The 25,863-nt window shown below is 35.3% G+C and overlaps 1 protein-coding gene across 2 annotated transcripts in view; it reads right to left on the bottom strand.

The window, feature by feature from the left end:
* Positions 1–25,863, bottom strand: part of MLLT10 (MLLT10 histone lysine methyltransferase DOT1L cofactor) — a 222,963-nt gene that overhangs the window by 147,597 nt on the left and 49,503 nt on the right. For both annotated transcript variants that reach the window (XM_019665143.1, XM_019665144.1), the window contains exons 4-5: positions 23,111–23,165; positions 3,294–3,403 (exon numbers count right to left, since the gene is read on the bottom strand). In XM_019665143.1, coding sequence (XP_019520688.1) covers positions 3,294–3,403; positions 23,111–23,165 — 165 coding nt within the window. The remainder of the gene's footprint in view (positions 1–3,293; positions 3,404–23,110; positions 23,166–25,863) is intronic.

The raw sequence follows: 25,863 nt of genomic DNA, 5'->3' as shown, positions 1-25,863 counted from the left end.
AGAAACATGTCAAAAGACACAGAAGTCAGCTTGAAGGGGTCCCATCAGCCAAACCTGAGATAATTATGAGCATCAAAATTGATGACAGTAATGAGGAATGACCACTTAAAATAAAATAGTAACACACAGTCCATATTAGTTCATACTAATATAAATAATTGGGGACTAAAGAAAGCTTTTTCTTAAAGTGGAATGCTAACAGATGGATGTAAAAGAAATTATGGGGTTAGATAACTATCACTTGCCATCAATCATAGTAATAAATTAATTAAGCCAAGAAACAATAATGGATGCTGTAATTAAAGGGCAAAAAGTACAAGGAACAAGATATTTAAAAAGTACTTCCCCCACAAAACATTTATTGATTATAAAGGGAAAAAAGATTAACCTCCCAGTAGAGAAGAAAACTTGCAGGTACAACCTTTACCAAGTGATCAAGGGAACATCACCAGAATGGGAAAAACTGAATTCATGTACCACCTGATAAGATGCAATGAAAACTCAGCATCACTTCTGTGATAGTCCTACTAAAACCGAATAATCTGAATTTATTCATGAGGAAACATTAGAAAAATCCAAATATTTTTCTACAAAAATATCAGGCCTGTAATATTCAGAAGTATCAAAATTACTGTATAAAAGCCAAGGGAAAAAATGAGTTACTCTATCAGATTAAAAGAGATTTAAGAGACAAAATGCATTCTGTGATCTTTTGGCTATGAAAGACATTACTAGGGAAATTGGAGAAATTAGGGAAATAATGATGAGGTCTGTGGAGTAGACAGTAATAATACATAAATGTTAATTACTTGATTCTGATGGCTGTATTCTGGTCATGTAGGAGAAATCCTTCTTTATAGGAAATGCATACTAAAGCGTTCAGGGGTGCCAGTATCATATTGATAAATTACTCTCAAATGGTTTAGGAGAGAAAGAGCTCTTTGTACTATTAATGTACCCTTTATTTAAGTTTCAAATTATTTCAAAATTAAACAGAAAAACAAGTATTTTTAAAATGAACTCTGAAAGTACCCAAGTAGTATTTAACCATTAGTGTAGAGAAAGATTTTCTTTGCATAGCATCAAAGGCAGAAACAATAGAGAGTAGTTGTGTAAATTATATAAAAAATTTAAACTTGTGAACTAGAAAAATTGACCTGCTAGAATACCAACAACAAAACCACGAAGACATAAAGAAAGCTAAAAAGCAAATGTTTAATTATGATCAAAGGCATATGCAGCAAGTATATAAGAAGAAAAAGAATATATCTAATATAAAAAAACCTTTGTAAGAAAAAATAAAAACATTGCAATATTAAAGTGAACAAAGAGCAACACAAGTTCAATTAACAAACATGAATAACCTTTAAAATATTTACCCTTACCAGTACTCAAAGAAAATCATTCAAATACTATAATATTTCCACTAAAAATAGCAAAGATTGTTTTAATGTTGACACAGTGGTAACAGCGTATAAGGAGATACAGGAATATAACAAGATATAAGGTTATGAGCCATCTCATATATTACTAATGTAATATAAATTAGAAACTGCACTCTAAAGGACAATTTCACAGAACAAACATCAAATGAGGCACTTTAACAATAAGGGGTTCCTTAACACAGTTTATCAAAACTAACAATACTCTGTATTACATGCTAAGTATCCACCGAAAATAAGGGCAAAAATAAAATTTACTGACACAAAAAGATGTTTATAACTTACAGGTTAATAATTTACAAACACCAACAAAACAATATAAGCAATATATCTAAATCTTTTACAAATATATAGTATATGTAAAACTGCACACAGAAAAAAATCTAGAAGGATCTGAATGAGAATATTTAGGATGATTTTTGTCTTGCATTTTATTTTTCAGTATTTTCAAATTTTAAAAATAAATATGAATCTGCATTATAAACATTTAATATAAATATATTTGAAACCTTAGAACTGGCTGCAGTGAATCTTCTCACACAGATGGAATAAATCAACAAGGTACCTCAAGTAATGATAACACACTATTGAAAGGCACATTAGGTAAAAGAAAAATCATCTAACATACAAAAAGAGAATGAAATAATAATATATATGCACAAAACCAAGAAAAAATATAGGGGGGGCTGGCCGAGTGGTTCAGTTGGTTAAGAGTTGGCTTAAGAGCAGGAGCTCTGAGCAACAGGGCCGCCGGTTCAATTCCCACATGGGCCAGTGATGCTGTGCCTGAGTTGAGCTGTCGCTGAGCTGCCAACAAGTAGCAGGATGGCTCAGCTGGTGTAACAAGACTGCCTGTTCGATGGTAGGCTACGCCCACCCGTAACTAAGATCGAACTCGGCACCTTGAGCTGAGCTGCTGCCCGGATGGCTCAGTGGATAGAGTGCGCACTCTTAACAACAAGGCTGCTGGTTGGAATCCCGCATGGGATGGTGGCTACGCCCACCCACAACTAAGATTGTAACACAGAGCCTTGACCTTAGAGGCCACAAGCTGCCAAGGGGCAGCCAGATGGCGACTGGCGCCCTCCACAATGAAGATTGAAGAACAACAACTTGGCTGGTCCCCTTCCCCAATTCCCCAACATTGTTCCCCTCCTCCAGTTCCACAAAGAAATTTAAAAAAAAAAAAAGAAAAAAATATATGAAAAAAAACAAACATTAACTAAGGTTTCTAAAAAGGTAACAACAAAAGTCCTATCTTGGGGATAGAAAATAATGTGAGGAGGGGGAAGAAACAAATAATATTCTGTAACAGGATTATTTTTTAAGAAAGAATGTATGATAACATATTGACTATTATACCAAAAAATGATTGATTCAAATTTAATAGAAACTTGATGTTTAAAAGAACATGAAAGGTCAGTTATTCTTAAATGACAAATCTGTAAGAATTAAAATGTCATGTAAATGTTAGAATATTAAATACCTAGGTTAGGATAAAAGTTATTATATGTGGGCACGTGTGCATGTGTGACAGCCTTTGCTGGAGTTGGACCAGGTGCTCAGAGTTGGTCATGTTTACCAATAAATAAAATTAGTACTTTAAAAAAAAAGTTAATATAGTTTTGTTTTGTATTCCTGTCACCTTAATAACATTATTTCCGTAATTGTAGTTTACCACAGTAATTATTTGTTCTCAAAAACTCTCTGGAATTTGATTGAGGCCTATGATTTAAATTTTTTAATGTAGGCCTATAATAAAACAAAATACAAATAAAAATTCCTTTGTACTTCCCAGTTTTAAAACAAAAAAATTATATTCAAACATCAATAAGATAATATCCACTGTACCTTATTGTAACGATCATGTGGAACAGACTGTAAAACAATTGGTTCCATTGTAGAAACATTGGCAAACTGTACCTCTGGAATATAGAGGGCACAAACCACATGAGCCCAACCTAAAAACAAATAAATAAAAATATCATTTTCCAGTTTTCATTAGGCTTCTCCAAAGATCAATAAAATCATTAACTTTCTAAAGAGATCCCTTAAATGTCTACTTAAGCAAATACACACCAAAAACTTTGACGAATTCTCATTATTCACTGAAAGGTCAAACCACTACTCATAAAGCACTCTATCATTTCACTAGTTATTATGCACAGAAACACAAATAAAGGGGAAAATTTTTAAATTCAGATTCTGGCAATGACTGACACGTCTTATAAATAATTCAGATCAACACTACTATGGGAAAACCACTGTTTTATAGTTGAATACCTAAAATAAAAAAGTTAACACTTTAATCTTAAATGTCAATATTAATTTTTTTACTTTTATATTAATGTCAATATTTTAAATGGATATTTTTACTAGTTCTAACACTCATTATTTTAGTATTTTAACATTTCACTTAAATACATTAATAATTGACATTAAATGTTAATGCTTCCTTTACTTTTCAAAACGTGCCTGAAGATATCAAAGAGTTGAAGTGATAGTAAGGAATTACTGATTCAAAACTGGAAAAGGGTAAAAGTCCAGGGTGGTGAGTACAGCTTTTGGCCACTTCTGTCACCCAGGGGACATGGGCCTATTTCAGAGAAAGCAGCTGAGAAGGTGAAAGGTACCTCTGACAAACACAGAAGGCTAGAAGTACAGGGATGTTGTGTCCACAGATAGCCAAGGGAAAAGTGGAACTAGTAAACTCCCCATCCCCTTTCAGCTACAACACTGAAGGACTGCAAGCCAGGAGGAGTAACAATAAATTAAAAATACATACACCCTCAAAGAGATTGCAGCTGGGCTTTGATCATCTTAAACTCTGAAATCTTACTCACTTAATCCTGAATTACAAGTATCCCCAGGCACCAGACAGAAGTAAATATACATCCTCATCCTTTCTGGAGGAAAACAATGTCACCTTGGCTACAAATAATTTCTACTATTAGTTCATTATCATTTTCAGCACAATAAAAAGTATCAAACACATTAGAATCAAGACAGCATGAATGAAAACCAACAGAAACATAAAAATGAAAACAGATCTATATTTTGGAGTTTCAGACACAGGCATCAAAATAAATATGCTTGCTATGTTCAAATATATACAACACAAAATTGAAAATTTCTTCAAAGAACTGAAAACTGTTAAGAATAAACCAAATAAAATTCCAAAAGTAAAAACAAAAATTAAAAAAGAATCCACAGGTAGGATCAACAATGGTTTAAACAGAATTAGAGGGGGTGGCCGGTTAGCCCAGTTGGTTAGAGCGCAGTGTTCATAACACCAAGGTTGCCGGTTCGATCCCCACATGGGCCACTGAGCTGCACCCTCCACAACTAGATTGAAACAACTATTTGACTTGGAGCTGATGGGTCCTGGAAAAACACAGTTTCCCAATTAAAAAAAAAAATCTTTGGAACATTAAAAACAAACAAACAAACAACAGAATTAGAGAACAACGATAGGTCAGGAGAAAATACCCAGAATGCTAGCACAAAATTCCAAAGTATGAAAATACAAAAAGAAGACAGGAGACATGAACAGTATAAGCAAGCCTAACATACAAGTTAGAGAAATATGAGAGAAAATGGCACAAAAGCAACATTTAAAATGATAATGCCTAAAAACTTTCCAAAGAAGAAAGATGGCAAGTCATAGACTGAAGAACCATAATAAATCCTAGGGTAAATAAAAATAAATCTACACCTAGGAACATTAGTACAACTATAGAAAACCGAAAGAAAAGAGATAAAAATCTTAAAACCACCCAAAGGCAAGCTATCATGAAAAGAACTGGATAAATAAAGCCCAAAAATATCTTTAAACAGATTTCCATTAAAGGAAGCACCAAACAATTTTCCTCAGGCAATAGGAAAAAATGAGCCAAGAAGGAATTTCCAAGATGAAGAAGAAAATGAAGCATGATAAACATGTAGATACTTTCAATGGATACTGACTGAATAAAATAACAACACCTCCTTTCACTTAAAATACATATGACTGCTTAAATCAAAAATTAAAATATTGGCTGGTAAAGTTTTCAATGTACATAAGTTTAACACATATTAAAACTATAACAGGGCCGGCTGAGTGGCGCGATGGTTAGGAACTGGCTTGGGATGCCAGAGGGCCCCAGTTCGGATCCCACATGTGAGGGCCAGTGACACTGCCCTCTACAACAACAACAAAAAAAAATAAAATAAAAAAATAACAAAGACTGGGGAAAGAGCAGGTAAAAGCCATCTATATGGTTTTAAGATTTCTACAATTTGTGGGAAGTGGTACACACAGTAGACTGAATTTATTGATATAAAAATTATAATCCCCAATCAACAACTACATACAAAATATTAATATTTGTATATATGGAGATATAGCCAAAAAAGGTAATTTAATGCAATTAAATTTAAATGCAACACTAATTAATTGCATTATTAAACTGATTAATAAAATCAACTGAAAAATATTCATATAATCACAAAGAAAGAAAAGAAGGAACAGAGGAACAATGTAAAAATATAATGATATAAATAATAAAGGTTAAGAAGGAAACATGGGAGACTTCCACTTCTGGTCAAAATGGATTAAGAGAGACCAAATTTAGCCTCCTGCATGAAACAATGCATACCTCCTTTCCAATCCAAAAAATGGACAAAATAATTGAGACAATGGTTCTTATTAAGACCCTGGATATCAGGTAATTAAGGACAGCAATCCCAAAGAGACAAGAAAAAAATGCGGTGAGCCCTTGGTTTCCCCAGCTTAATGTCTTGAGAGTTCTTCCAGGCCAAGGCACAGGGAGAGGAACTGAGGCCAAGCCCAGAACACTCCTAAGGTTTAGGAGATCCGGTGAAACCAAGACAGCTAAAATTGGCAGGACAAAATACAAGAAATGAAAGCTCTTCACAGAGACAACACACACAGAAAGAAAGACACACAGAGAGCACTACTTGAGTATTAAGCAAAGAACATGTGAATGAATAAATTGCATGAGGTTGGGAAAAGAACCATACAAAAGGACTAGTGGGAACAGTATCCAGCAGGCACAAATAGCCAGGAACAGTGCCGGTTTCCTCTAGCCAGGCTGGAAACTCATAACGCACAGGGAAGTGGGAAGAATACTCAGAAAGGTCTTGCCTCAGTAGTGGGGAATAAAAACCTCTAGAACAAGCACTGCTCTGGAACCATCTAATAAATCATAAGAACAGGACTTTAACGGATCAAACTGCTTCCAAGGAACATAACTACTTCAGAACAAAGCTCAAGATTTTTCAGGAATGCAAAAATATACAGATTTATGTCAGCAAAAGTGATGGAATAGGCAGCTCCAAAGGCACATTCTACCACAGAAACGTCAAAAAAATCAAGCAGGAACTATCAAAACCTATTTTGTCAGTACTGTGGAAAAGAGAGTAAAAGGTGTGCAGCAACCAAGCAAATGCAAAATCGAGAAAAAGGCAACTTAAAAATAATAGGAAAGCTTTGGGCATTTTTTACTTTCCCTTGACTGTGCCTACCCTGGGGTTCAGTGGAGGTCCTGAAGACAGCGAGCGCCTGGAGTTCCAAGCATCAGAGGAGCAGGGCAGGCTTCATCTGCAATGAACTGTGTTCTAAAATACCTGTGGCGACTAAAGAACTAACACAACAGGCTTCTTCTTTTAACAAGCTCAGAGCTTACTCATGACAGAAAAGGGGTGGTTGTTCCTGAAATCATTGTAAGGTAGACAAAAAAACCCACAGATGCCTGGGGCAAAAGATTGTTCAAAAATACAATCAAGTGCCTAAAACGTGGGAAAATCAGAAAATCTGGGGACAAAGTTTCTCTGGGAAATCGGGGCATTAGAGAGCAACACAAGCCAAAAGGTGGAAACAACACAAATATCCACCAACTGCTGAACAAAATATGGTTGGTATATCTATATGCTGGAATGTCATTTAGCAATTATAACAAATGAAGAACTGATACATGCTACAACATGGATGAATCTGGGAACGAGTATGCAAAGTTAAACAAGCCATTCAAAAAAGGCCACATATTGTTAGGATTCCATTTATATGAACTGTCCAGAATAGGCAAAAAGACAGAGAGTAGGTTAATGGTTGCCTGGGGTGGAGGTGTTGAGGGGAAATGAGAAGTGAATGCTAATGGTTACACTGTGTCTTTTTGGCATGATAAAAATGTTCTAAAATTTCATTTGATGACAGCTTTTTGAATACAGTCATGTGCCGCATAAGATGCTTTCATGTGCCGCATAAGATGCTTTAATCAGCAGACCGCATATACAATGGTGGCCCCGTAAGATTATAATGGAGCAGAAAAATTCCTATCTCCTAGTGACATCATAACCGTCATAATGCACTGCATTACTCTGGTGTTTGTGTGATACTGTGTAAACAAACCTACTGTGCTGCCAGTCATATAAAAAATGTTTCACATACAATTAGGTACAGTATGTAATACTTGACAGTGAAAATAAACGACTATTACTGGTTTACGTATTTACTATACTACACTTTTTATTATTAGAATGCACTCTTTCTACTTATAAGAAAAAAAGTTTGCTATAAAGTAGTAGAATGTTACGGTATGCCAGTGGCAGCCTCACACATCTCATGTTTATCAAGTCTCTTGATTGCATCTTGTGTTGATTTAATCTTGTGTTGTTTTGTACAGCAACATACCGTATAGACTTGTAGCCTAGGAGCAATAGGATACACTATCTATGTTTGTGTAAATACACGCTATGATGTTTACACAACGAAATCACCTAACAACACATTTCTCAGAAGGTATCCATCATCTAGGGGAGCATGACTATATTTTAAAAACCACTGAATTGTATAATTTAAATGGGTTAATTGTGTGGTATACAAATTAAGCTGTTATATAAAGAAAACTATAAAAAACACTCAATTCTTTAAATGGGTAAAAATTTGAACATATACATCACCAAAAAAGATAAAATGGCAAATAAACCCATGAAAAGCTCAAATTTAATACTCATTAAAGAACTGCACATTAAAACCAAAAGGATACCAGTATATACCTATTAGAATGGCAAAAACTAAATAACCACATGAAGTACTAAAGAGGGTGTAGAGTAACTGGAACTCTATCTAATATGCTGCTGGTGGTAATGTAAAATGTTACTACCACTTTGGAAATAATTTGTCAGTTCCTTAGAGAACAAACATGCACTTATAAACTAGGCATTTCATGCCTAAGTATTTACCTAAAACAAATGAAAGCTTATGGTCATACAACAAGTGTACTCAAAATTATAAAAGCAGCTTAATTTGTAACAGTTAAAAACTAGAAACAATCTAACTATCAACAGATAAGTGGATAAAGTGCTATATCCATACAAAGAATAGTGAACAACAAAAAGAAATGAAATATTTATATATATAACAAGAATGAATCTCAAAATAATTCTGATGGAAATAAGCCAGACAAAAATAGCGTGTATATATTATATGAATATTTGTGTCTAGAAACACATACGTACATAGTATATAGATGCCATTTACATAAAACTCTTTAAAATGCACATTAATCTATAGTAATAGAAAGCAGATCAACGGTTACTGGGCCAAGACTGTGAAAAAGAAGAGGTGTAGTATGATCCAGCTAGTGCTCCTTAGTATATACCCATAGGAGCTGAAAACTTATGTCCACACAAAAATCTGCACATGGATGTTTATAAATACCAGCTTTATTCATAACTGCCAAAACTTGGAAGCAACCAAGATGTCCTTCCACAGATGAATGGATAAATAAACTGAGGTACAGCCAGACAAACAACAAATCAATGCTAATAAATGAGCTGTCAGGCCATAAAATGACATGGAAGAAACTTAAAAGCATATAAGTGAAAGAAGTCAATCTGAAATGGCTACAGACAATATGATTACAATTAGATGACATTCTGGAAGATGCAAAACTATGAAAACAGTGAAAAGGTCAGTAATTGCCAGGGATAAGGGGGGAGTGAGGAATGAACAGACAGAGCACAGAGGAGTTTTATGACAGTAAAAATACGCTGTATGATATTACAATGGTGGATAAATGTAATTATAATTTGTCCAAACACAGAATCTACAACACCAAGATAGAACACTAATGTAAATAATGGATTTTGGATGATAATGATGTGTCATTATAGGTTCATCAATAGTAACAAATTTTCCAATCTAGCGAAGGATGCTGATAATGAGGGAGGCTATACATGTGTGCAAACAAAGGATATAGGGAAAATCTCTGTACTTTCTGCTCAATATTGCCGGGAACCTGAAACGGCTCTAAAAAATAAAGTCTATTAAAAAGAAAAAAGTAATACAAAAGACGGCAAGAATGAAGAGAAAAGGAACAAAGAACAAGATGAACAGAAAACATTTAGTAAAATGGAAATTTTAAATCCAAATACACACACACACACACACACACACAAACACACACCCTAAGTGTACATGGACTAAAATTTACTTCAATTAAAGACAAAAATTGTTAGGCTGGTTAAAAAGGCAACTATTGGATTGTCGGAAAAGTCATGACGCATTTTTGCAATGAAAAACAGAAAAAATACGCCATGACTTTTCCGACAGCCCACTATCTGCTGTTAACAAGAGAAAACTAAAACATGAGAATACGAAAAAATTACTGTAAAAGGAAAAAGATATGCTATTTGAAAACAAAAACTAATAGAAAGCTGAGATAGTTCTATTACTATCAGTTGAAATATATTGAGGCAAAAAACAGTACCAGAGAAAAAGACTTTGGTATCTGCAGGAGGTTTGGGAACCAATCCCCCGCAGATACAGAATGATGACTGTATCTCCATTACAGATTTTTTAAAGAAAAGAACAAACTGTTATCAAGATAGGAATAGAAGGTAATTTCCTTAATCTGTTAAAAAAATTCATAAATGAAAGCAAACATAAAAACAAAACAAACAAAAACTATAGCTATCTACATAACTAATGGTGAAATGCTCAACAAAATCCTTCTGAAGTGGAGAATAAGAAAAGAACGTCTGCTATCACCACTTCTATTTCAAAGTTGTGCTGTATGTAAGTCCTGACCAATGTAGTAAGGCAAAAAATAGGGCATATAAGTTTATTTTTACTGTGATTTTTTTTTAAAGAATGTAACAGAAAATTCATTACCTTAACCATTTTTAACTGTACAGTTCACTCCAGAGTTTGTTATGCATCCTCTTCTTTATCCTTCTCCATAATACATGATATACTATATATTTTACTTACCTAACTCATTTACTGTCTGTTTTTCCTCACCGTAATGTAAGCCTTGTGGGCACAGACTTTTAGTCTATTTTGTTCATTGCTGTATCTAGAACACTGCCTACACATAGAAGGCACACAATAAATGTACTGATGAAAGAATGTTGCTTTTCCCTAAATAATCTATAAATTTAAGACAATCATCATAAAAATTAAACAACCTGATAACATCAGTGGATTTTTTGTACCCTCTGATGTGAGTCATGAGAAGAGGACTTAACCTTTGCAGTATTCTTTCCCAAAACCCATAAACCCAAACGAATCTTGAGAAAAACATCAGACAAACCCAGATTCAATAGGTAACTGGCCAGTACTCCTCAAGGTTGTCAAGGACATTTCAAGAAAAGACTTGAGAAACTATTATAGATCAGAGGAGACTGGAGACATGGCAACTAAATGCAAAAAAAAAAAAAAAAACATTAATGAAAAAAATTGGTGAAATTTTTTTTTAAAGTGTAGAGTTCAGTTAAGTAGTAATGTGCCAATATCAGTTTCTTAGTTTTGACAGATGTACCACACTAATGCAAAAAGTTAATAATGGGAAAAACTGGGTGAAGGGTATACAGGAACCCTAATCTATCTTTGCAACTTTTCTGTAAATCTAAAATTATTCTAAAACAAAAAGTTAATTACAACAAATTAAACTGATCTAAAAGTTTCTAAAGAAAAATTAAATAAGTAGAAGGCAGGGAGGAGAGAAGGGGAAAGGGAGAGGAGGAAGATAATAATGAAGAAGGGCTATCCCTATAAGACATCATAAAATTTAAATAATTAAAACAGTGTGGTACTGGGCAATGAAGAAAAAAATATCAATGAACAGAATAAAAAGTCCAAAATTAAAGCCAAATCACAAGTGAATTTAGCATACAAAAAGCATCCTTTGAAATCAACAGGGAAAAATAGATTATTCAAAATAGGTATTTGGAACAAAGGGCCAGTCATCCAGAAGAAAAATAAATACCTTTATACCTCATACCTTATGTTAAAATAAATTCTGGATGGATCAATAATCTAAATATTTTTTAAAGCCACCTACTAGAAGAAACCTTATGAAAAATTTTAAATAATTTTGATGTAGAAATAGCCCTTATTCTAAGAAAGTTACAAAATCAGGAAAATATTTTTAAAGTAAATGAATATGATTTACATAAATGCTATTTTATGTATGACCAAAAGCAAAATCAAAACATAAACAACCATCTGGGACCAAAAAATTCTTCAATTCATACCACAAAGGACTAATTTCCCTAATACATCATGAACTCTAATATAACAATCCAAAAATGTGCCATGTGGAATGTATAATGCAAAAATGAGGTAAGAATACGAATGAATACTTCAGATAAAGGAAATACAAACAGCTTTTAAACACATGAAAAGTTAATGAACTTCTCTCATGAGAGAAATACAAAACTAAAGCTGCACTGAAATAATTTTTACCTACTAGACTGGCAAATTTACAAGATTCTTAATACTGATGGATAGAAAAGGGTTAAGAGCTGGACTCTGAATTTCTCCCTCAGGCTCTTGAGGAAAATATCTGATAGTTTAACTTATTGCAACATCAACTCTGAAGATAGATGAGGGTCCTGTAGGGTATGCCATATATTAATAACTTATCCAAGAATGCTCTTTAGCCTGCTGTACTTGGCTGTTAGGAGTGTACACTGCATGACTTATAATTTATGGTCTACAGCTACATTAATATAGAAGAGCTACTCACTTACAAATACAGAGGCTATGTGGCTAGTAGGCTGAGAATCCCCAAACCTGACAGCTTCCTTCCCTGTGTCCACTCTTGTCAACCTTACAACCAAAATGCTGAAAACATCAAACAGGCCTCAGTATGCCTTCTTTTCTTAAGTATATTTGGTATTGGAAAAGCCAGTTGTGACTTGTGAGTTTGACTGATGAACTAAAACTGAAATCCACTCAGGTGGTCATACAATTGTGCTGAGGAAAGTCTGATGAAAACAGGTTCTTCTCATGTATTGTGAATAAAGTGTGAATTAGTACAATCTCAACAGAGAGGAATTTGGCTGAAGTTACAGATTTCAGAATTCACAGTGAAAATCCACTGTAATTACAGGTGTGCACACCCTATAACCTGGCAACTCCATTTCTAAGAATTGTGGCCAACTGCTAATCACCCACATAGCTATGCTTACACTGTACAAAGTTATTATTTAAAAAAAAAAAGACTAATAACTAAATGTCCATCAATGAGACGGGTTAAATAAATTATGGTTCATTTATACAATTAAATATGCAGAGGCATATGAGCGAAAGAGAAGAGTTCTTTATTACTTCTATGGAATGATCTCCAAGATCATTAAATGCAGAAGCAATTCATAAAACTCTATATCCTCTCTGAGCAACAGCGGTTCGAGTCCAGCCCGAGCTGAGCAGCCGCTGAGCTACCAACAGGTAGCAGGATGGCTCAGCTAAAAAAACAAAAAAAAAAAACAAAAAAAAAAACCCTCTATATCCTACATTTGTGTAAACAAGTGTTTACATATGCAGAAAACTGTGGATAAATATCAACAATGTGGTAGGCTCCCAGAAAGGAAACTACATGACAAAAAGGCAAGAATGGTAAGAGCTGAAAGCTGGTATTACGTAGATCCAAATTTCCTGACATATACATAATTCAGCTATCTCACCATGATCTTAAACTCAACACAGGAGTTTAACACATCTCCTAAACAACTCTCCATACAACATTCTCTAACTCAGGTTAAGACCATCTATATTCAGCTGTCCATACAGATATCTGAGCAACTCCTCTACCTCAGCTCAGCTCACATCCATTGTTAATATAATACTATTGTAGATATCTATGATTTAAGTATGTTCAGTATACATACTAGAACACCACTTGAAAAGACTCTCTGAGTTTCTGGGTCTAGTCACTCCAAAGTGTTAGCTACTCACGTTTTCTGTTAAGTCTGTGAGTTATGTCATATCCTTCCATATATTCTTCTTGCTTAAGTTATCCAGAATCTATTTCTGTTACTGGCAACCGCAATAATATACTACAATTTTGAAAACTGGTAAATAAAGTTTAAGAATGAAGCGTTTAGAGTGATGGCAGCGCCAAAGGCCTGTACTGTCACAGAAACACTGGAAATGGAGCAAAAAAATATCAGAATCCACTTTGTCAGAACTCTGGAAAATAGTCAAAAGTTTACACAACCAAGTGAGCACTCAACAAAGAAAGAGGCAACTTAAAAACAGTTAAGAGTTTGTGTCATTTTTACTTGCCCTTGTTCCACTCCTCCTCAGTTTGACAATGGTCTTAAAAACAGCAGCCCCTGTTCCTAGTGTGGAACTCTGGTCCCTGGTTCCAGAAAGGGTACATATAGCAGAGCTTGTTGTCAAAGAACTGTTTTTAAGTTTTGACTTAACTAGGAGAAGGGGAGAGAGAGAAAACCTGAAAGATTGAGTCAAAGGAATTTGCCTTTGTTTCCCTAACTTGTGTCTTTCTCAGGGTATTGTAAGTTTTAGATGTTAATTGTAATCCTCAGGATAACTACTAAAAATAATATAAGGAAAATGAAATAAGAATCAACATCTGTTAATAAAGGGCAACATCTGTTAACAAAGGAGAGCATTATGTGTCAAAAAACAGGTCAAAACATCAAGATCTATGTACCAAACATCAGAGCTCCAAAATACATGAACAGTACCTGAAGGGAGAAATAGACAATTCTTCAGTAATAGTTTAAACTTCAATACCCAAATTTTAATAATGGATAGAACTGAGAAAATCAATAAAGAAACACAGGGGGCCGGCCGAGTGGCGAATTGGTTAAGAGCTGGCTGGGGATGCCAGAGGGCCCCGGTTTGGATCCCACATATGAGGGCCAGTGACACTGCCCTCCACAGCTAAGATGCTGAACAACAGCTCAACCTGGAGCTGGGCTTCCCTGATTCGCCAGCGATGGCATAGGCTGCAGCCACTGCTGCAGTGGGTTGCCATGGGCTACTGTGTGTAGCCAGCAGCCAGCGTGAGCGGCCAGCAGCCGCAGTGAGCAGCCGTCCAGAAGCCAGCGACTGATCTGCGTTGCCCGGAAAGAGCACAATGATGGTGCCAGCTTGGGCCAGTGAAGCAACATCCTCCACAACTAGACTGAAGAACAAAAGGACAGCAACTTGTCTGTTCCCCTTCCCCCAATTCCCCAGCGCTGTTTCCATCCCCCAAATCCCCCAATAAAAATCTTAAAAAAAAAAAAAAAAGAAACAGAGGAATTGAATACACTACAAACCATCTAGACCTAACAGATACATAATGAACACTGCACTAAAAAGAGCAAAATATACATTCTCAAATACACATTCTCCAAGATAGATCATAGGGTTAGGCCACAAAATATATGTCAATAAATTTTAAAAGATCTGAAATCAGATCTTATTCAACCACAAAGGACTGAAAATAAAAATCAACAACAGAAGAAAAACTGGAAAATGCACAAATACATGGAAATTAAACAACACATTCTTACATAACCAGAGTCAAAATAGAAACCACATGGAAACTGGAAAATACTTTAAATGGGAAAAAAACAAACACATAACATACCAAATCTCATGTGATACACAGAAAGCAGCACTCAGAGGTAAATTCGTATCTGTAAACACCTATGTTGAAAAAGAAGAAAGATGCTTGGATGTGATGGGGTGAGGTAGGGTAGACTGATAAGGGAATGACAGCTTAAAAACACAGGGTTTCTTTCTGAAGTGATAAAAATGTTCTAAAAATTGACGGTGGTTGCATATATTTGTAAATATGGAAAAATACATATTGTATACTTTAAATGAGTGAAATATATGGTATATAAACTATATCCTAAGAAAGCTGTTTAAAAAAAAAAAAGATCTCAAATCAATAAATTAACTATATTCCTACCTTAAGGAGCTAGAAAAAGAGCAAACTAAATCCAAAACCAGCACAGGGAAGGAAACATTATAGATTACAATGGTACTAAATAGAAAATAGAAAAATGGGAACAACCAAAACCAAAAGTTCTTAGAAAATACCAGCAAAACTTTTAAACTAAGAAAAAAACCTCAAATTACTAAAATCAGAAATGAAAGTGGGGACATTGCCCTGACCTTACAAATAAAAAGAATTATGAGAGAATACTGTGAACAATTATATGCCAACAAATTAGATAACCTATATGAAATGGACAAATTCCTAGAAATACACAAATGAACAAAACTGACTTAAGAAGAAAATCTGAACAGACTCACAAGAGATTGAATCAATCATTAAGCAAAAAAAAAAAAAACAACTCCCAACAAAGAAAAGCCTTGGATCAGATGCCTTCTCACAAGTAAATTGTACCAAACATTAAAGAAACATAAACACAAACCCTTCTCAAATTCTTCAAATAAAACTGGAGAACAGTTCCTAAATCAGTCTATGAGGCCAGCTTCAGATCAAATTCCCTCAAGCCAGACAAAACATAAAACAAAATTATACACTAATATCCCTTATGAATATAAATGTAAAAATTCTCAACAGGGCCGGCTAAGTGCCGCATTGCTTAAGAGTTGGCTTGGGACGCCAGCTGTGAGCAGCAGGGCCCTGGTTCGGATCACATGAGGGCTCGTGACACTGCGCCCTCTACAGATAAAATGGTGAACAACAGCTCGACCTGGAGCTGGGCTGCCATGAGTCGCCGGCGACAGCGTAGGCTGCAGCCCCTGCTGCAGTGGGCTGCCATAAGCTACCGTGTGTGGCTGGCAGCCAGTGTGAGTGGCCGGCAGCCGGTGTGAGCTGCCAAGAGCCGCTGTATGCGGCCGTCCAGAGGCCGGCGACGTATCTGCCTCACCCGGGAAGAGCGCAATGATAATACCAACAAGGGCCAATAAAGCGATGTCCTCCACAACTACACTGAAGAACAAAAAGGACAGTAACTTGTCTGTTCCCCTCGCCTGATTCCCCAATAAAGTCTTTAAAAAAAAATTCTCAACAAAATACTAGTGTGTTAGTGTCCTACAGCAGCCGTAAAATTTATAAATTTGGGAGCTTAAGAAAGCAAATTTATTCTTTGACAGTTCTGCAGGCCAGAAGTCCAAAATCAACATGCTTCTCTCCTAACTCCTAGTGGTTCTGGCAATCCTTTGGCCTTTCCTTGGTTTGTAGCTACTTAACTCCAATCTCCACCTTAGTCTTCACATGGGTCTTCACATAGCCATCTCCCCGTTTCTGTCTTTTACAAGGACATCTGTCACTAGATTTAGTGTCCACACTAGGCCAGGATGATCTCATTTGAGATCTTTATCTTAATTACATCTGCACAGACCCTTATTCCAAATATGGTCATATTGTAAGGTTCTGAATGAACGAATCTTTTGGGGGACATCATTCAACCTACAATTATTACACCAAATACAGCAGCCTGTTATATACCATGGATTATACACCACGATCAAAAGGGATTTATGCCAGGAACGCAAAAGGGCTTCAACATAAGGAAATCAATCAATGTAATACTACTATTGGGGTTGCTGGAAAACTCATGACGTATTTTTTTTGTTTTTCGTTACAAAAATTCATGAAGACTTTTCCGACAACGCAATACTTTAACAGAACTAAGGACAAAAACCACATAACCATCTCAATAGATACAGAAAAGGCATCTGACAAAATTCAACACCTTTTCATGATAAAAAAACATACAACAAAATAGGAAAAAAAGGAACTTCCTTAACATGATAAAGGGAATTTATTTTAAAAAACCCACCAGTAACATCTAACTCAATGATGAAAGGCTGGAAGTTTCCCCCTAATATCAAGAAGAAGACATGGATGGATGTGTACTATTGCCACTTCTATTCAATGCTGTACTGGAAAATCTAGCTAAAGCAAAAAGGCATCCAAGTTGGAGAGGGTTAAGTAAAACTATCATTATTCACAGTTGACATGATTTTATATACTGAAAACCCTAAAGAACATACAAGAAATTATTAGAATAAATGAATTCAACAAAGTTGCAAGGTACATGATCAACACACACAAATCAGTTGTATTTCTATACATTAGCAATAAACAATTCAAACAGAAAATTACAAAAACAATCCATTTGTGCCCAAAAGAATAAAATACCCAGGAGAAATTTAACCAAGGAAGTGAAAGACTTCTACACTGAAAACTTTAAAACACTGCTGAAAGAAATTAAAAACATAAATAAATGGAAAAATATCCCATGTTTATAGAATGGAATACTTAATGCTGTTAAGACAGCAATACTAGCCAAAACAATCTACAGATTCAATGAAGCCCCTTATCAAAATTTCACTTGCTTTTTCTGCAATCCGCATGTTGCAATAAATAGCCAAATAGCCGAATAAAATCCTATTTGTTGCAATAAAACCTGAATAGCCAAAGCAATATTGAAAAAGAAGAATAAAAACAACCAGCACAGCCAAATTTATCTGTGAAACAAGGAAAATGAAGGCTTACTTCTCTTTAATAAAAAAAAAGAAAATTACAACACAGTTCCCAATTGCAAAACTTGATGTAACTAAGGTAACTAAGGTAAAGTGTGCACTGGCATAAGAACAGACATAAAGACCAATGGAATAGAGTTCAGAAATAAACCATGTATCTATGAGCAACTGATTTGCAACAAGGGTACCAAGACCATGCAATGGGGAAAGAACGGTCTCTTCAACAAATTAACATGTTAAAACACACACACACACACACACACGCACACACACACGCATCTAAGAGGCAATCAACAAAATCTACGGTGGGAAACTCTACAGGGCAAATGATCCAGATTTTTACATAAGCAAATTGACAAGAAAAAAAAAGGAAGGGGAGATTACAAAGAGATCTAAGAGATATATCAAGCAATTGCAATTTTTTTAGGTATGAGCATATAATCGTATAGTTCTTAAATATCCATTTATGTTAGAGATGCTCACAGAATTCAAACTAATCAAAAGAGGGTTGGCTGAGTGGCGTGTTGGTTAGGAGTTGGCTTGGGATGCCAGCTCTGAGCAGCAGGGCCCCGGTTCAGATCCCACATTAGGGCCAGTGATGCTGCGCCCTCTACAGCTAAGATGGTGAACAACAGCTCAACCTGGAGCTGGGCTGCTGTGAGTCACCTGCAACAGCGTAGCTGCAGTGGAGCTGGCCGGTAGTGGCCATGAGCTGCCATGAGCCTCAGTGAGCAGCCGTCCAGTGGCTGGCGAGCGACTGCCTCACCCAGGAAGAGTGCAATGATAACAGCAACATGGGCCAATGAAGCAACGTCCTCCCCAACTAGACTGAAGAACCAAAGGACAGCAACTTGTCTGTTCCCCTTCCCTGATTACCCAACGCTGTTCCCCTCCCCCAATTCCCCAATAAAACCTTAAAAAACAATAATAATAATAATCAAAAGAATAAGGTAGGGAAGGATATAGATGAAAAAAGACTGGCCATAACTCAATCACTGTTAAAAGGTAGGTATCCTGGGATTCTCTCTACTTTTATGTATGCTTGAAATTTTTCCATAATAAAAGTATTTTCTAAAAATATACCTGTAAAATTTTACCACCCTAATATCTCTGATATCCATTCCCTCATTTTTATCCCTCCTACTACACTTCTGTCTTCAACAGTCCCTCATCATCTCTCCCCTGGACTTACTGACATAAAGCAATCTTTGTGGGGTTTAGATTCTAATATCAGAGCATAAAGCAGAAAATAAGCATAATCAAAACAATCCTTGAAAAATTCCTTAAAATTCCAATAAAAAAAGTATATTATAGGGCCGGCCGAGTGGCTCAGTTGGTTAAGAGCTCGCTCAAGAGTGCAAGCTCTGAGCAACAGTGGTTTGATGCCTGGCTCGAGCTGAGCTGCTGCTGAGCTGCCAACAGGTGGCAGGATGGCTCAGCTAAAAAAAAAAAAAAAAAGGAATATTATGCTGTACATCATTTTGAATATAAAACCCTGTTGGATTTTGTAAGTTCTTCTGATATTTCTGACAAATGATAGTATCAATGGCCCTCAGTTCATTCTAAAATTTCTTCTTCAAGAATGTAAGTAAGCCATCATACTACCTCTTGCCTGGCCCCCTCATAATACATTTTACATGTCTGTCAATGATGAAAGTTCACAAGGAATTTCCATATAGGTTTGCCTAGAGCATATGCTCAGTGAGTAAAATGGCAGACTAAATTACCTCTATAATCCCAATTATTTCTGTTTCTATATCTCCCCCCACTCAACAAGCCATTATAGCTAATTTACAAGCGTGTTAAATGCAGTTATGATCCAACTCTACTTTTCTTTTTAATAGTTGGTCTGGTCTCATACCCTTCCAATCCATTCAACTCAATGCTGTCAAAGTAATCTTTCTAAAACAGAAACCTCATGTTATTCCTCAACTACAATGGCTCCCCACAATCAATAGCACCAAATCCTTAGTATGAAAAAAAAAGAAAGGGAGGGCAGGGACAAGGGCAGGGGCTATGAAAGCAAAGAGATGGGCAGGAGAGAGGGGAAGGGCAGAAAATCTTGCCTATATCATTAGCTTCACCTCTCAGAAGGCCGTCCATTCAAACCTTACAGTCCAATTCCCGATCATTTTCAATTCCGATATACCTGTGTCTTTATCACTTGCTTCTCCCTTTGCCTATAATACCCTACTTTGCACACACCAAGCCGTGTTAAAACACTTACTTTTAATAAATGAGAACTGTAGAGAAGTTGAGATTGAAGAAAATTAAAAGTTGAATTGAGAAACTCCTAATTCTGATTGCCAGGAAAAGAATACCTAAACTAAACCTTGGAGCATATTTTCCAGCATGATAGATGAGTATTAGATATTAAAAACTAGTATTACCAGGGCTGGCCGAGTGGCGCAATGGTTGAGAGCTGGCTTGGGATGCCAGGAGGCCCCGGTTCGGATCCCACATATGAGGGCCAGTGACACTGCCCTCCACAGCTAAGATGCTGAACAACAGCTCAACCTGGAGCTGGGCTGCCGTGAGTCACTGGCAACGGCATAGGCTGCAGTCCTCTGCTGCAGTGGGTTGCCATGGGCTACCATGTGTAGCCAGCAGCCAGCGTGAGCGGCCAGCAGCCGCAGTGAGCGGCCATCCAGAAGCCGGCGACTGATCTGCCTCACCCGGGAAGAGCGCAATGATGGTGCCAACTTGGGCCAGTGAAGCAACGTCCTCCACAACTAGACTGAAGAACAAAACGATAGCAACTTGTCTGTTCCCATCCTCCCCAATTCCCCAATAAAAATCTTAAAAAAAAAAAAAACTAGTATTACCAATATTGTACATCAGGTACATTATAGAGTTTTGTTAACTAGTTTAGAAATATAATTAGCATTTCTTTAGGAAAATGCATTCCAGGTTCCCAAAATAACTTACAAATTCATTTTGGAATACAATTTAGTCAGAATTTTTTAAATACACATCAAATTTAAACTATAACAAAGATAGTATTTCAAATCAGTGAGGAAAAGATGAACTGTTCAATAAATGGTAAATGGACAAATGGTAGCATTTCAGCATCTAGGAAAAAATAAAATTGGATCCATACCTCACATTGTATTATCTTGATACATTCCAAATATATCAAAGATTAAGCTGTTAAAAAAATAAAAAATAAAAATACTAGAGGAAAATGTGAAAGAATTCCTTTATAACCTTGGCATGGGGAAGGCCTTGCTAACTAGTGGTTCAAAATATAGAAGCCATGAAAGACAAGACTAGTAAACTCAACTAAAAAATAACCAAAAAAGCTCCATAAGCAAAGACTAACAACTGGGGAAAAAACTAGTTCAACTCATACCAACAAAAGCCTAATAATATGTGATGGACTCCTATGAAAACCCCAACGAATTAAAAAAAAAAAATCACCAACCAAACAGAAACAGTATAGGAACAGACCACAGAAGGGAAAATACAAATTGCTCTTAAAAATAGGAAAAGATGCTCAGCTTTACTCATAATAAGACAAATACAAAATAACTGCTCAGAGATACCAATTTCCACCTACTGGATTACCAAGAGTGTGGAGAACAGCTTTTTTATTATTGCTAGGAACATAAATTGGTACACCACTAGGGAAAATAATTTGGGAGTATCTACCAAAATTAATTTTAAAAATCTCTTTGACCCAACACCTCCACTTCTGGGAATTAATAATCCTACAGATGTACTTGCATACAAGTAAAATGACATATATACAAGCATTAGTCATAAAAGCAGAAGATTAGAAAAGTCTATCAACAGGTAACTGATTACATAACATGGTAAAAAAGAAAGCTCTATATTGATAATAGAGATAAATTGCCCTGTAAAAAAAAATTAAGATGCAAGAGTATCTATTCATCCATTTGTATAAAACTTGGAAGAAAATATCTGTCTATTCTTATGTATCTGCATATGCAAAAATACTGTAAGTATATGCAAAAAGAGTTTAATAATAGCAATTATGTTGGTGGCAGGAAAGTTGTTGGAGAAACTAGGCAGATGGTGAACAGTAGTGCAAAGGATGGTTAATATTTTTTTTAATTTTGGACAACATGACTGTACAACATAGTCTAAACATTAAAATATGTAAATATATATATATAGCCAAAAACATTGTATTTTCCCCTTTTTTCTACTCATGCCATTACTGTAATCCCACGCCAAAAATACTTGAGAATTGGCTGCCCAAAATGGAAGCATATACTAATAGTTACACCTCTATTTTTTTGAGTTTCTTCATCAGTAACTTGATTTTCACAGTATCCTATGGTTTAATAAATTCATGTCTACATATTTAAGAATGGTACTGAGCTATAAAGAAACACATTTCTCTGAGAGAGGTAACTAAAAATGGAGATGAAAATGAAATGAAAATACACAAGAGTCCGCAGGAAAGCATACCAAAATTTAGAGACAGAAGTCAGCATTTCTTTTTATCAGGCAAAAAGATCCTCAAGGGTGTTAAAATTAACATTCACTAGAAACATCATCTGTTCAGCAATACACAAAAGAGAAAAACAGAATCTATTAACAGTAGATTCTAAATAACAAAAAAACAAAAGTGATTCATATTTTCAAAAATAATTTCTAATATAAGAAACTGTATCCATAAAAAAAAATCAAGATTTTAATTAAAAGTATGTGGATCATTCTGCATTAACAAGAAACAATGCTTAATTTTGTCCACAAAGTAGAAAAACTGTTTCAATATCAAAAAATTTCATAAATTATACCCACTGCTGTTAAAAATATTTGGGTGATAAACACTATTTACTTTGATATAAGATGAACCACCAGGTATTTTAAAATACTTCCCCACTCCAGTTTTCAATAAATTTTTTTCAAAAATCTCTGCACTTACCCCCATTATCTGTTCTTTTTAAAGCTCCATCCTTATGAGGACACAGTTCACATCTCTATTAAAAAAAAAAAAGGAAACAAAGATTTTTCAGATTACGAAAGTAAAACATCTTCCCTGTAACTTCAAAACTATTAAAAATGTGGGACCACCACTTGTACTAGTCACCACCAAGAGTAACATTTCAGAACATTCCTCACAAAATAATTCTCCTTTACACGGGATCTTCCCCAGAGCACCAGATAACTTTTAAAGAGTAAATTCTGCTTAACTTTTAAATTCCTACCACGATTTTTTTAGCACTACATTAATAAAACAGAAACATTCTCTAAACGTAGGGCTGGGGCACAGATTTTACCATTTGCCTCCATCCTTTTATTTTCTACCTAGGATCAGCTAGGATTATTCTAGTCAATTAGGCTTGGTTTCTCCTAAAATAAAGAGCCAAATGCAAAAATTTAGAATTTTGATTTAAGTAGGAAGGCATGATCTGATATGTGCTGACCTACCTTCTGGAAGGAAAGAACTGCTCTAATTATTCTATTAATAGTTACTCTGATCAATCACAAACAATGTTACTCAGAAGTAATTATGGATCCCAGTCCCTACCACTCCGTAGTTTAAAGCCAGAAATAAACACTGAACCAGTACTACCATTTCTTTTCACTATTGACAAGAGGGCAGATTAAAATTATAAAAATAATAAACAGAGTAAGTTTCAATGGCACTGTCTTACTATGAAGACTATGTTCCTAGAGGTCACACTTGAGTATTTATTATTTGTACCCTACACCGTGCTCCCCAAAGAGCTTTTGTAGCATACATTATACTAATATGAATAAATTACAAAGGAAAATAAAAACAGGAAATTAAGATAAAATAGTAAATACAAAAACATAAGCCATGATATCCTTTATTTTTTGACACCCAGTATTTCACTCTCCTGACTTTCCTCTTACCTCTTTGGCAGCACCTTTCTGACCACCTTATCCAACTTATTTATTAAATGTGGTAGTTCCTCAGGGCTCTCTGGCTTAAGATGCCTTCTCATTTCATGTTAAACATTAGGCAATCTCATTCATTTTTCCATATATCTATTACCACTTACACTACTAGGATATGCCAGTGACTCCCAAAATTTTACCTCCCATTCAGATCTGTCCTTGGATCCATACATAAAATTTCTATTGTACATGGAAGCTCTGTCCAAAATTTATGACAACACTTTACACTGCAGTTTTCCCTATCTTCATAATGATACTCTTAACCACATATTATTGCCCACACCTAAACATCATCTTTTGACAGCTTCACCCTAATTCCTAACTTCATATTTAATCAATCACCACATTTTCACCATTCTTCCTCCTAAATACTGGTGGGATTTGATTACCTCTCTCCATCTACACTAGTATTAGCCAACAACAAGCCAACATCAACTTTGAGCAGGACCACTTCAGTGACCTTCAACTAAATATCGCCCCATAATCACTCTTACCTGGCTTCCACTTCAAAAATGCAAGTCCAAATATATCATTTCCCCACTGACAATCCTTCAATAGTTTCCCTACATGATCAACCCCCTATTTTCCCCCACAACCTTCTTCTCTCTTTTCAACATCTCACTCTCTGGGCAATAGTGCCTTTTCTTCTTTCAGTTCTGTAAATACTTCAAAGCTCATTCCTACCTCATAGCCTTTAAATGTGTTCTTTTTACTCTTTCTGAAATACTGTCCTTCACCCCGACCCTTTTTTACAACTGAATAACTTTCATTCATCCCTCAAGTCCTTGCTTAAAGCACTTCCTCAGAAGTTTCCCTAAATCGTTATGTTAGGTTAGGTGCCATATTATGATTACCTATACTTTCCTTCTTGTCATATTTCAAACACAATTAATTATTTATGCAATTGTGTTTCTCTCCTCTCCTAGGTTATAAACCCCATTCCATGGCTGTAGCCCTAGTATCTATCATAGTCTCCAGACATCGTTAACTCAAAATATATATGATGGATGGGTGGAAGAAGCAAAAAAATTAAAGCACACTTGCAAAAAGGCAGGTAATAATTTGGTTCTAAGTTATCCTTCACTCACAGATAGAAACACTATTAGTTGCATGATTTACCTTGTGGGAAAGAGTTGCTTGTTGAAGTATAACTAAATCTAATATAAAGACTACAACCAGTGATAGATTACTCTTTGGAATGATTAGGTGTAAGAATAATTGTTGAACAATTGGAGAAAAGAAAATTCAGAGACCCTTAAAACTTACTAATCACTACTATAAATTTAAAATGTTTGAAAAACAATTTCAATATAAGAACTAAAATTAAAATTAATTAGTAGTCAAATCTAAGGAATTAAAAATTTCTATAAAAGAAAAACATTAGAATAGACAATTCAAAAAGTGTTTAAGTATTTTTAAAGAAAAGTAGATGCAACAAATATATGAGAAAACATTTGGCCTCACTTATATCCAAAGAAAAATGAGTAGAAAAATCACAAAGAAATCATAGGCATTTTTGCCCACCAAGTTAGTAACACTTTCCTTAAAAGATAATACCTAATGTTCAGAACATTTATTTTCATATACTGTTGATGGCATCAAATTCAATTCTTTTGGAGAGCAATTCAGCAATGTGATTCAAGAAAAATACTGATTCTATTACTTCACTTCTAAAGACCCAAAAGAAATAATATGATGGAAATTGCATTTTTTTTTTTAGATTTTTATTGGGGAATTGGGGGATGGGAACAG

This window comes from Hipposideros armiger, unplaced genomic scaffold, assembly GCF_001890085.2.
Source record: "Hipposideros armiger isolate ML-2016 unplaced genomic scaffold, ASM189008v1 scaffold_434, whole genome shotgun sequence".
Classification (NCBI taxonomy): Eukaryota; Metazoa; Chordata; class Mammalia; order Chiroptera; family Hipposideridae; genus Hipposideros; species Hipposideros armiger.
The sequence above is the reverse complement of the archived record's forward strand: the minus strand, read 5'-3'. Positions and strand labels throughout refer to the sequence as shown.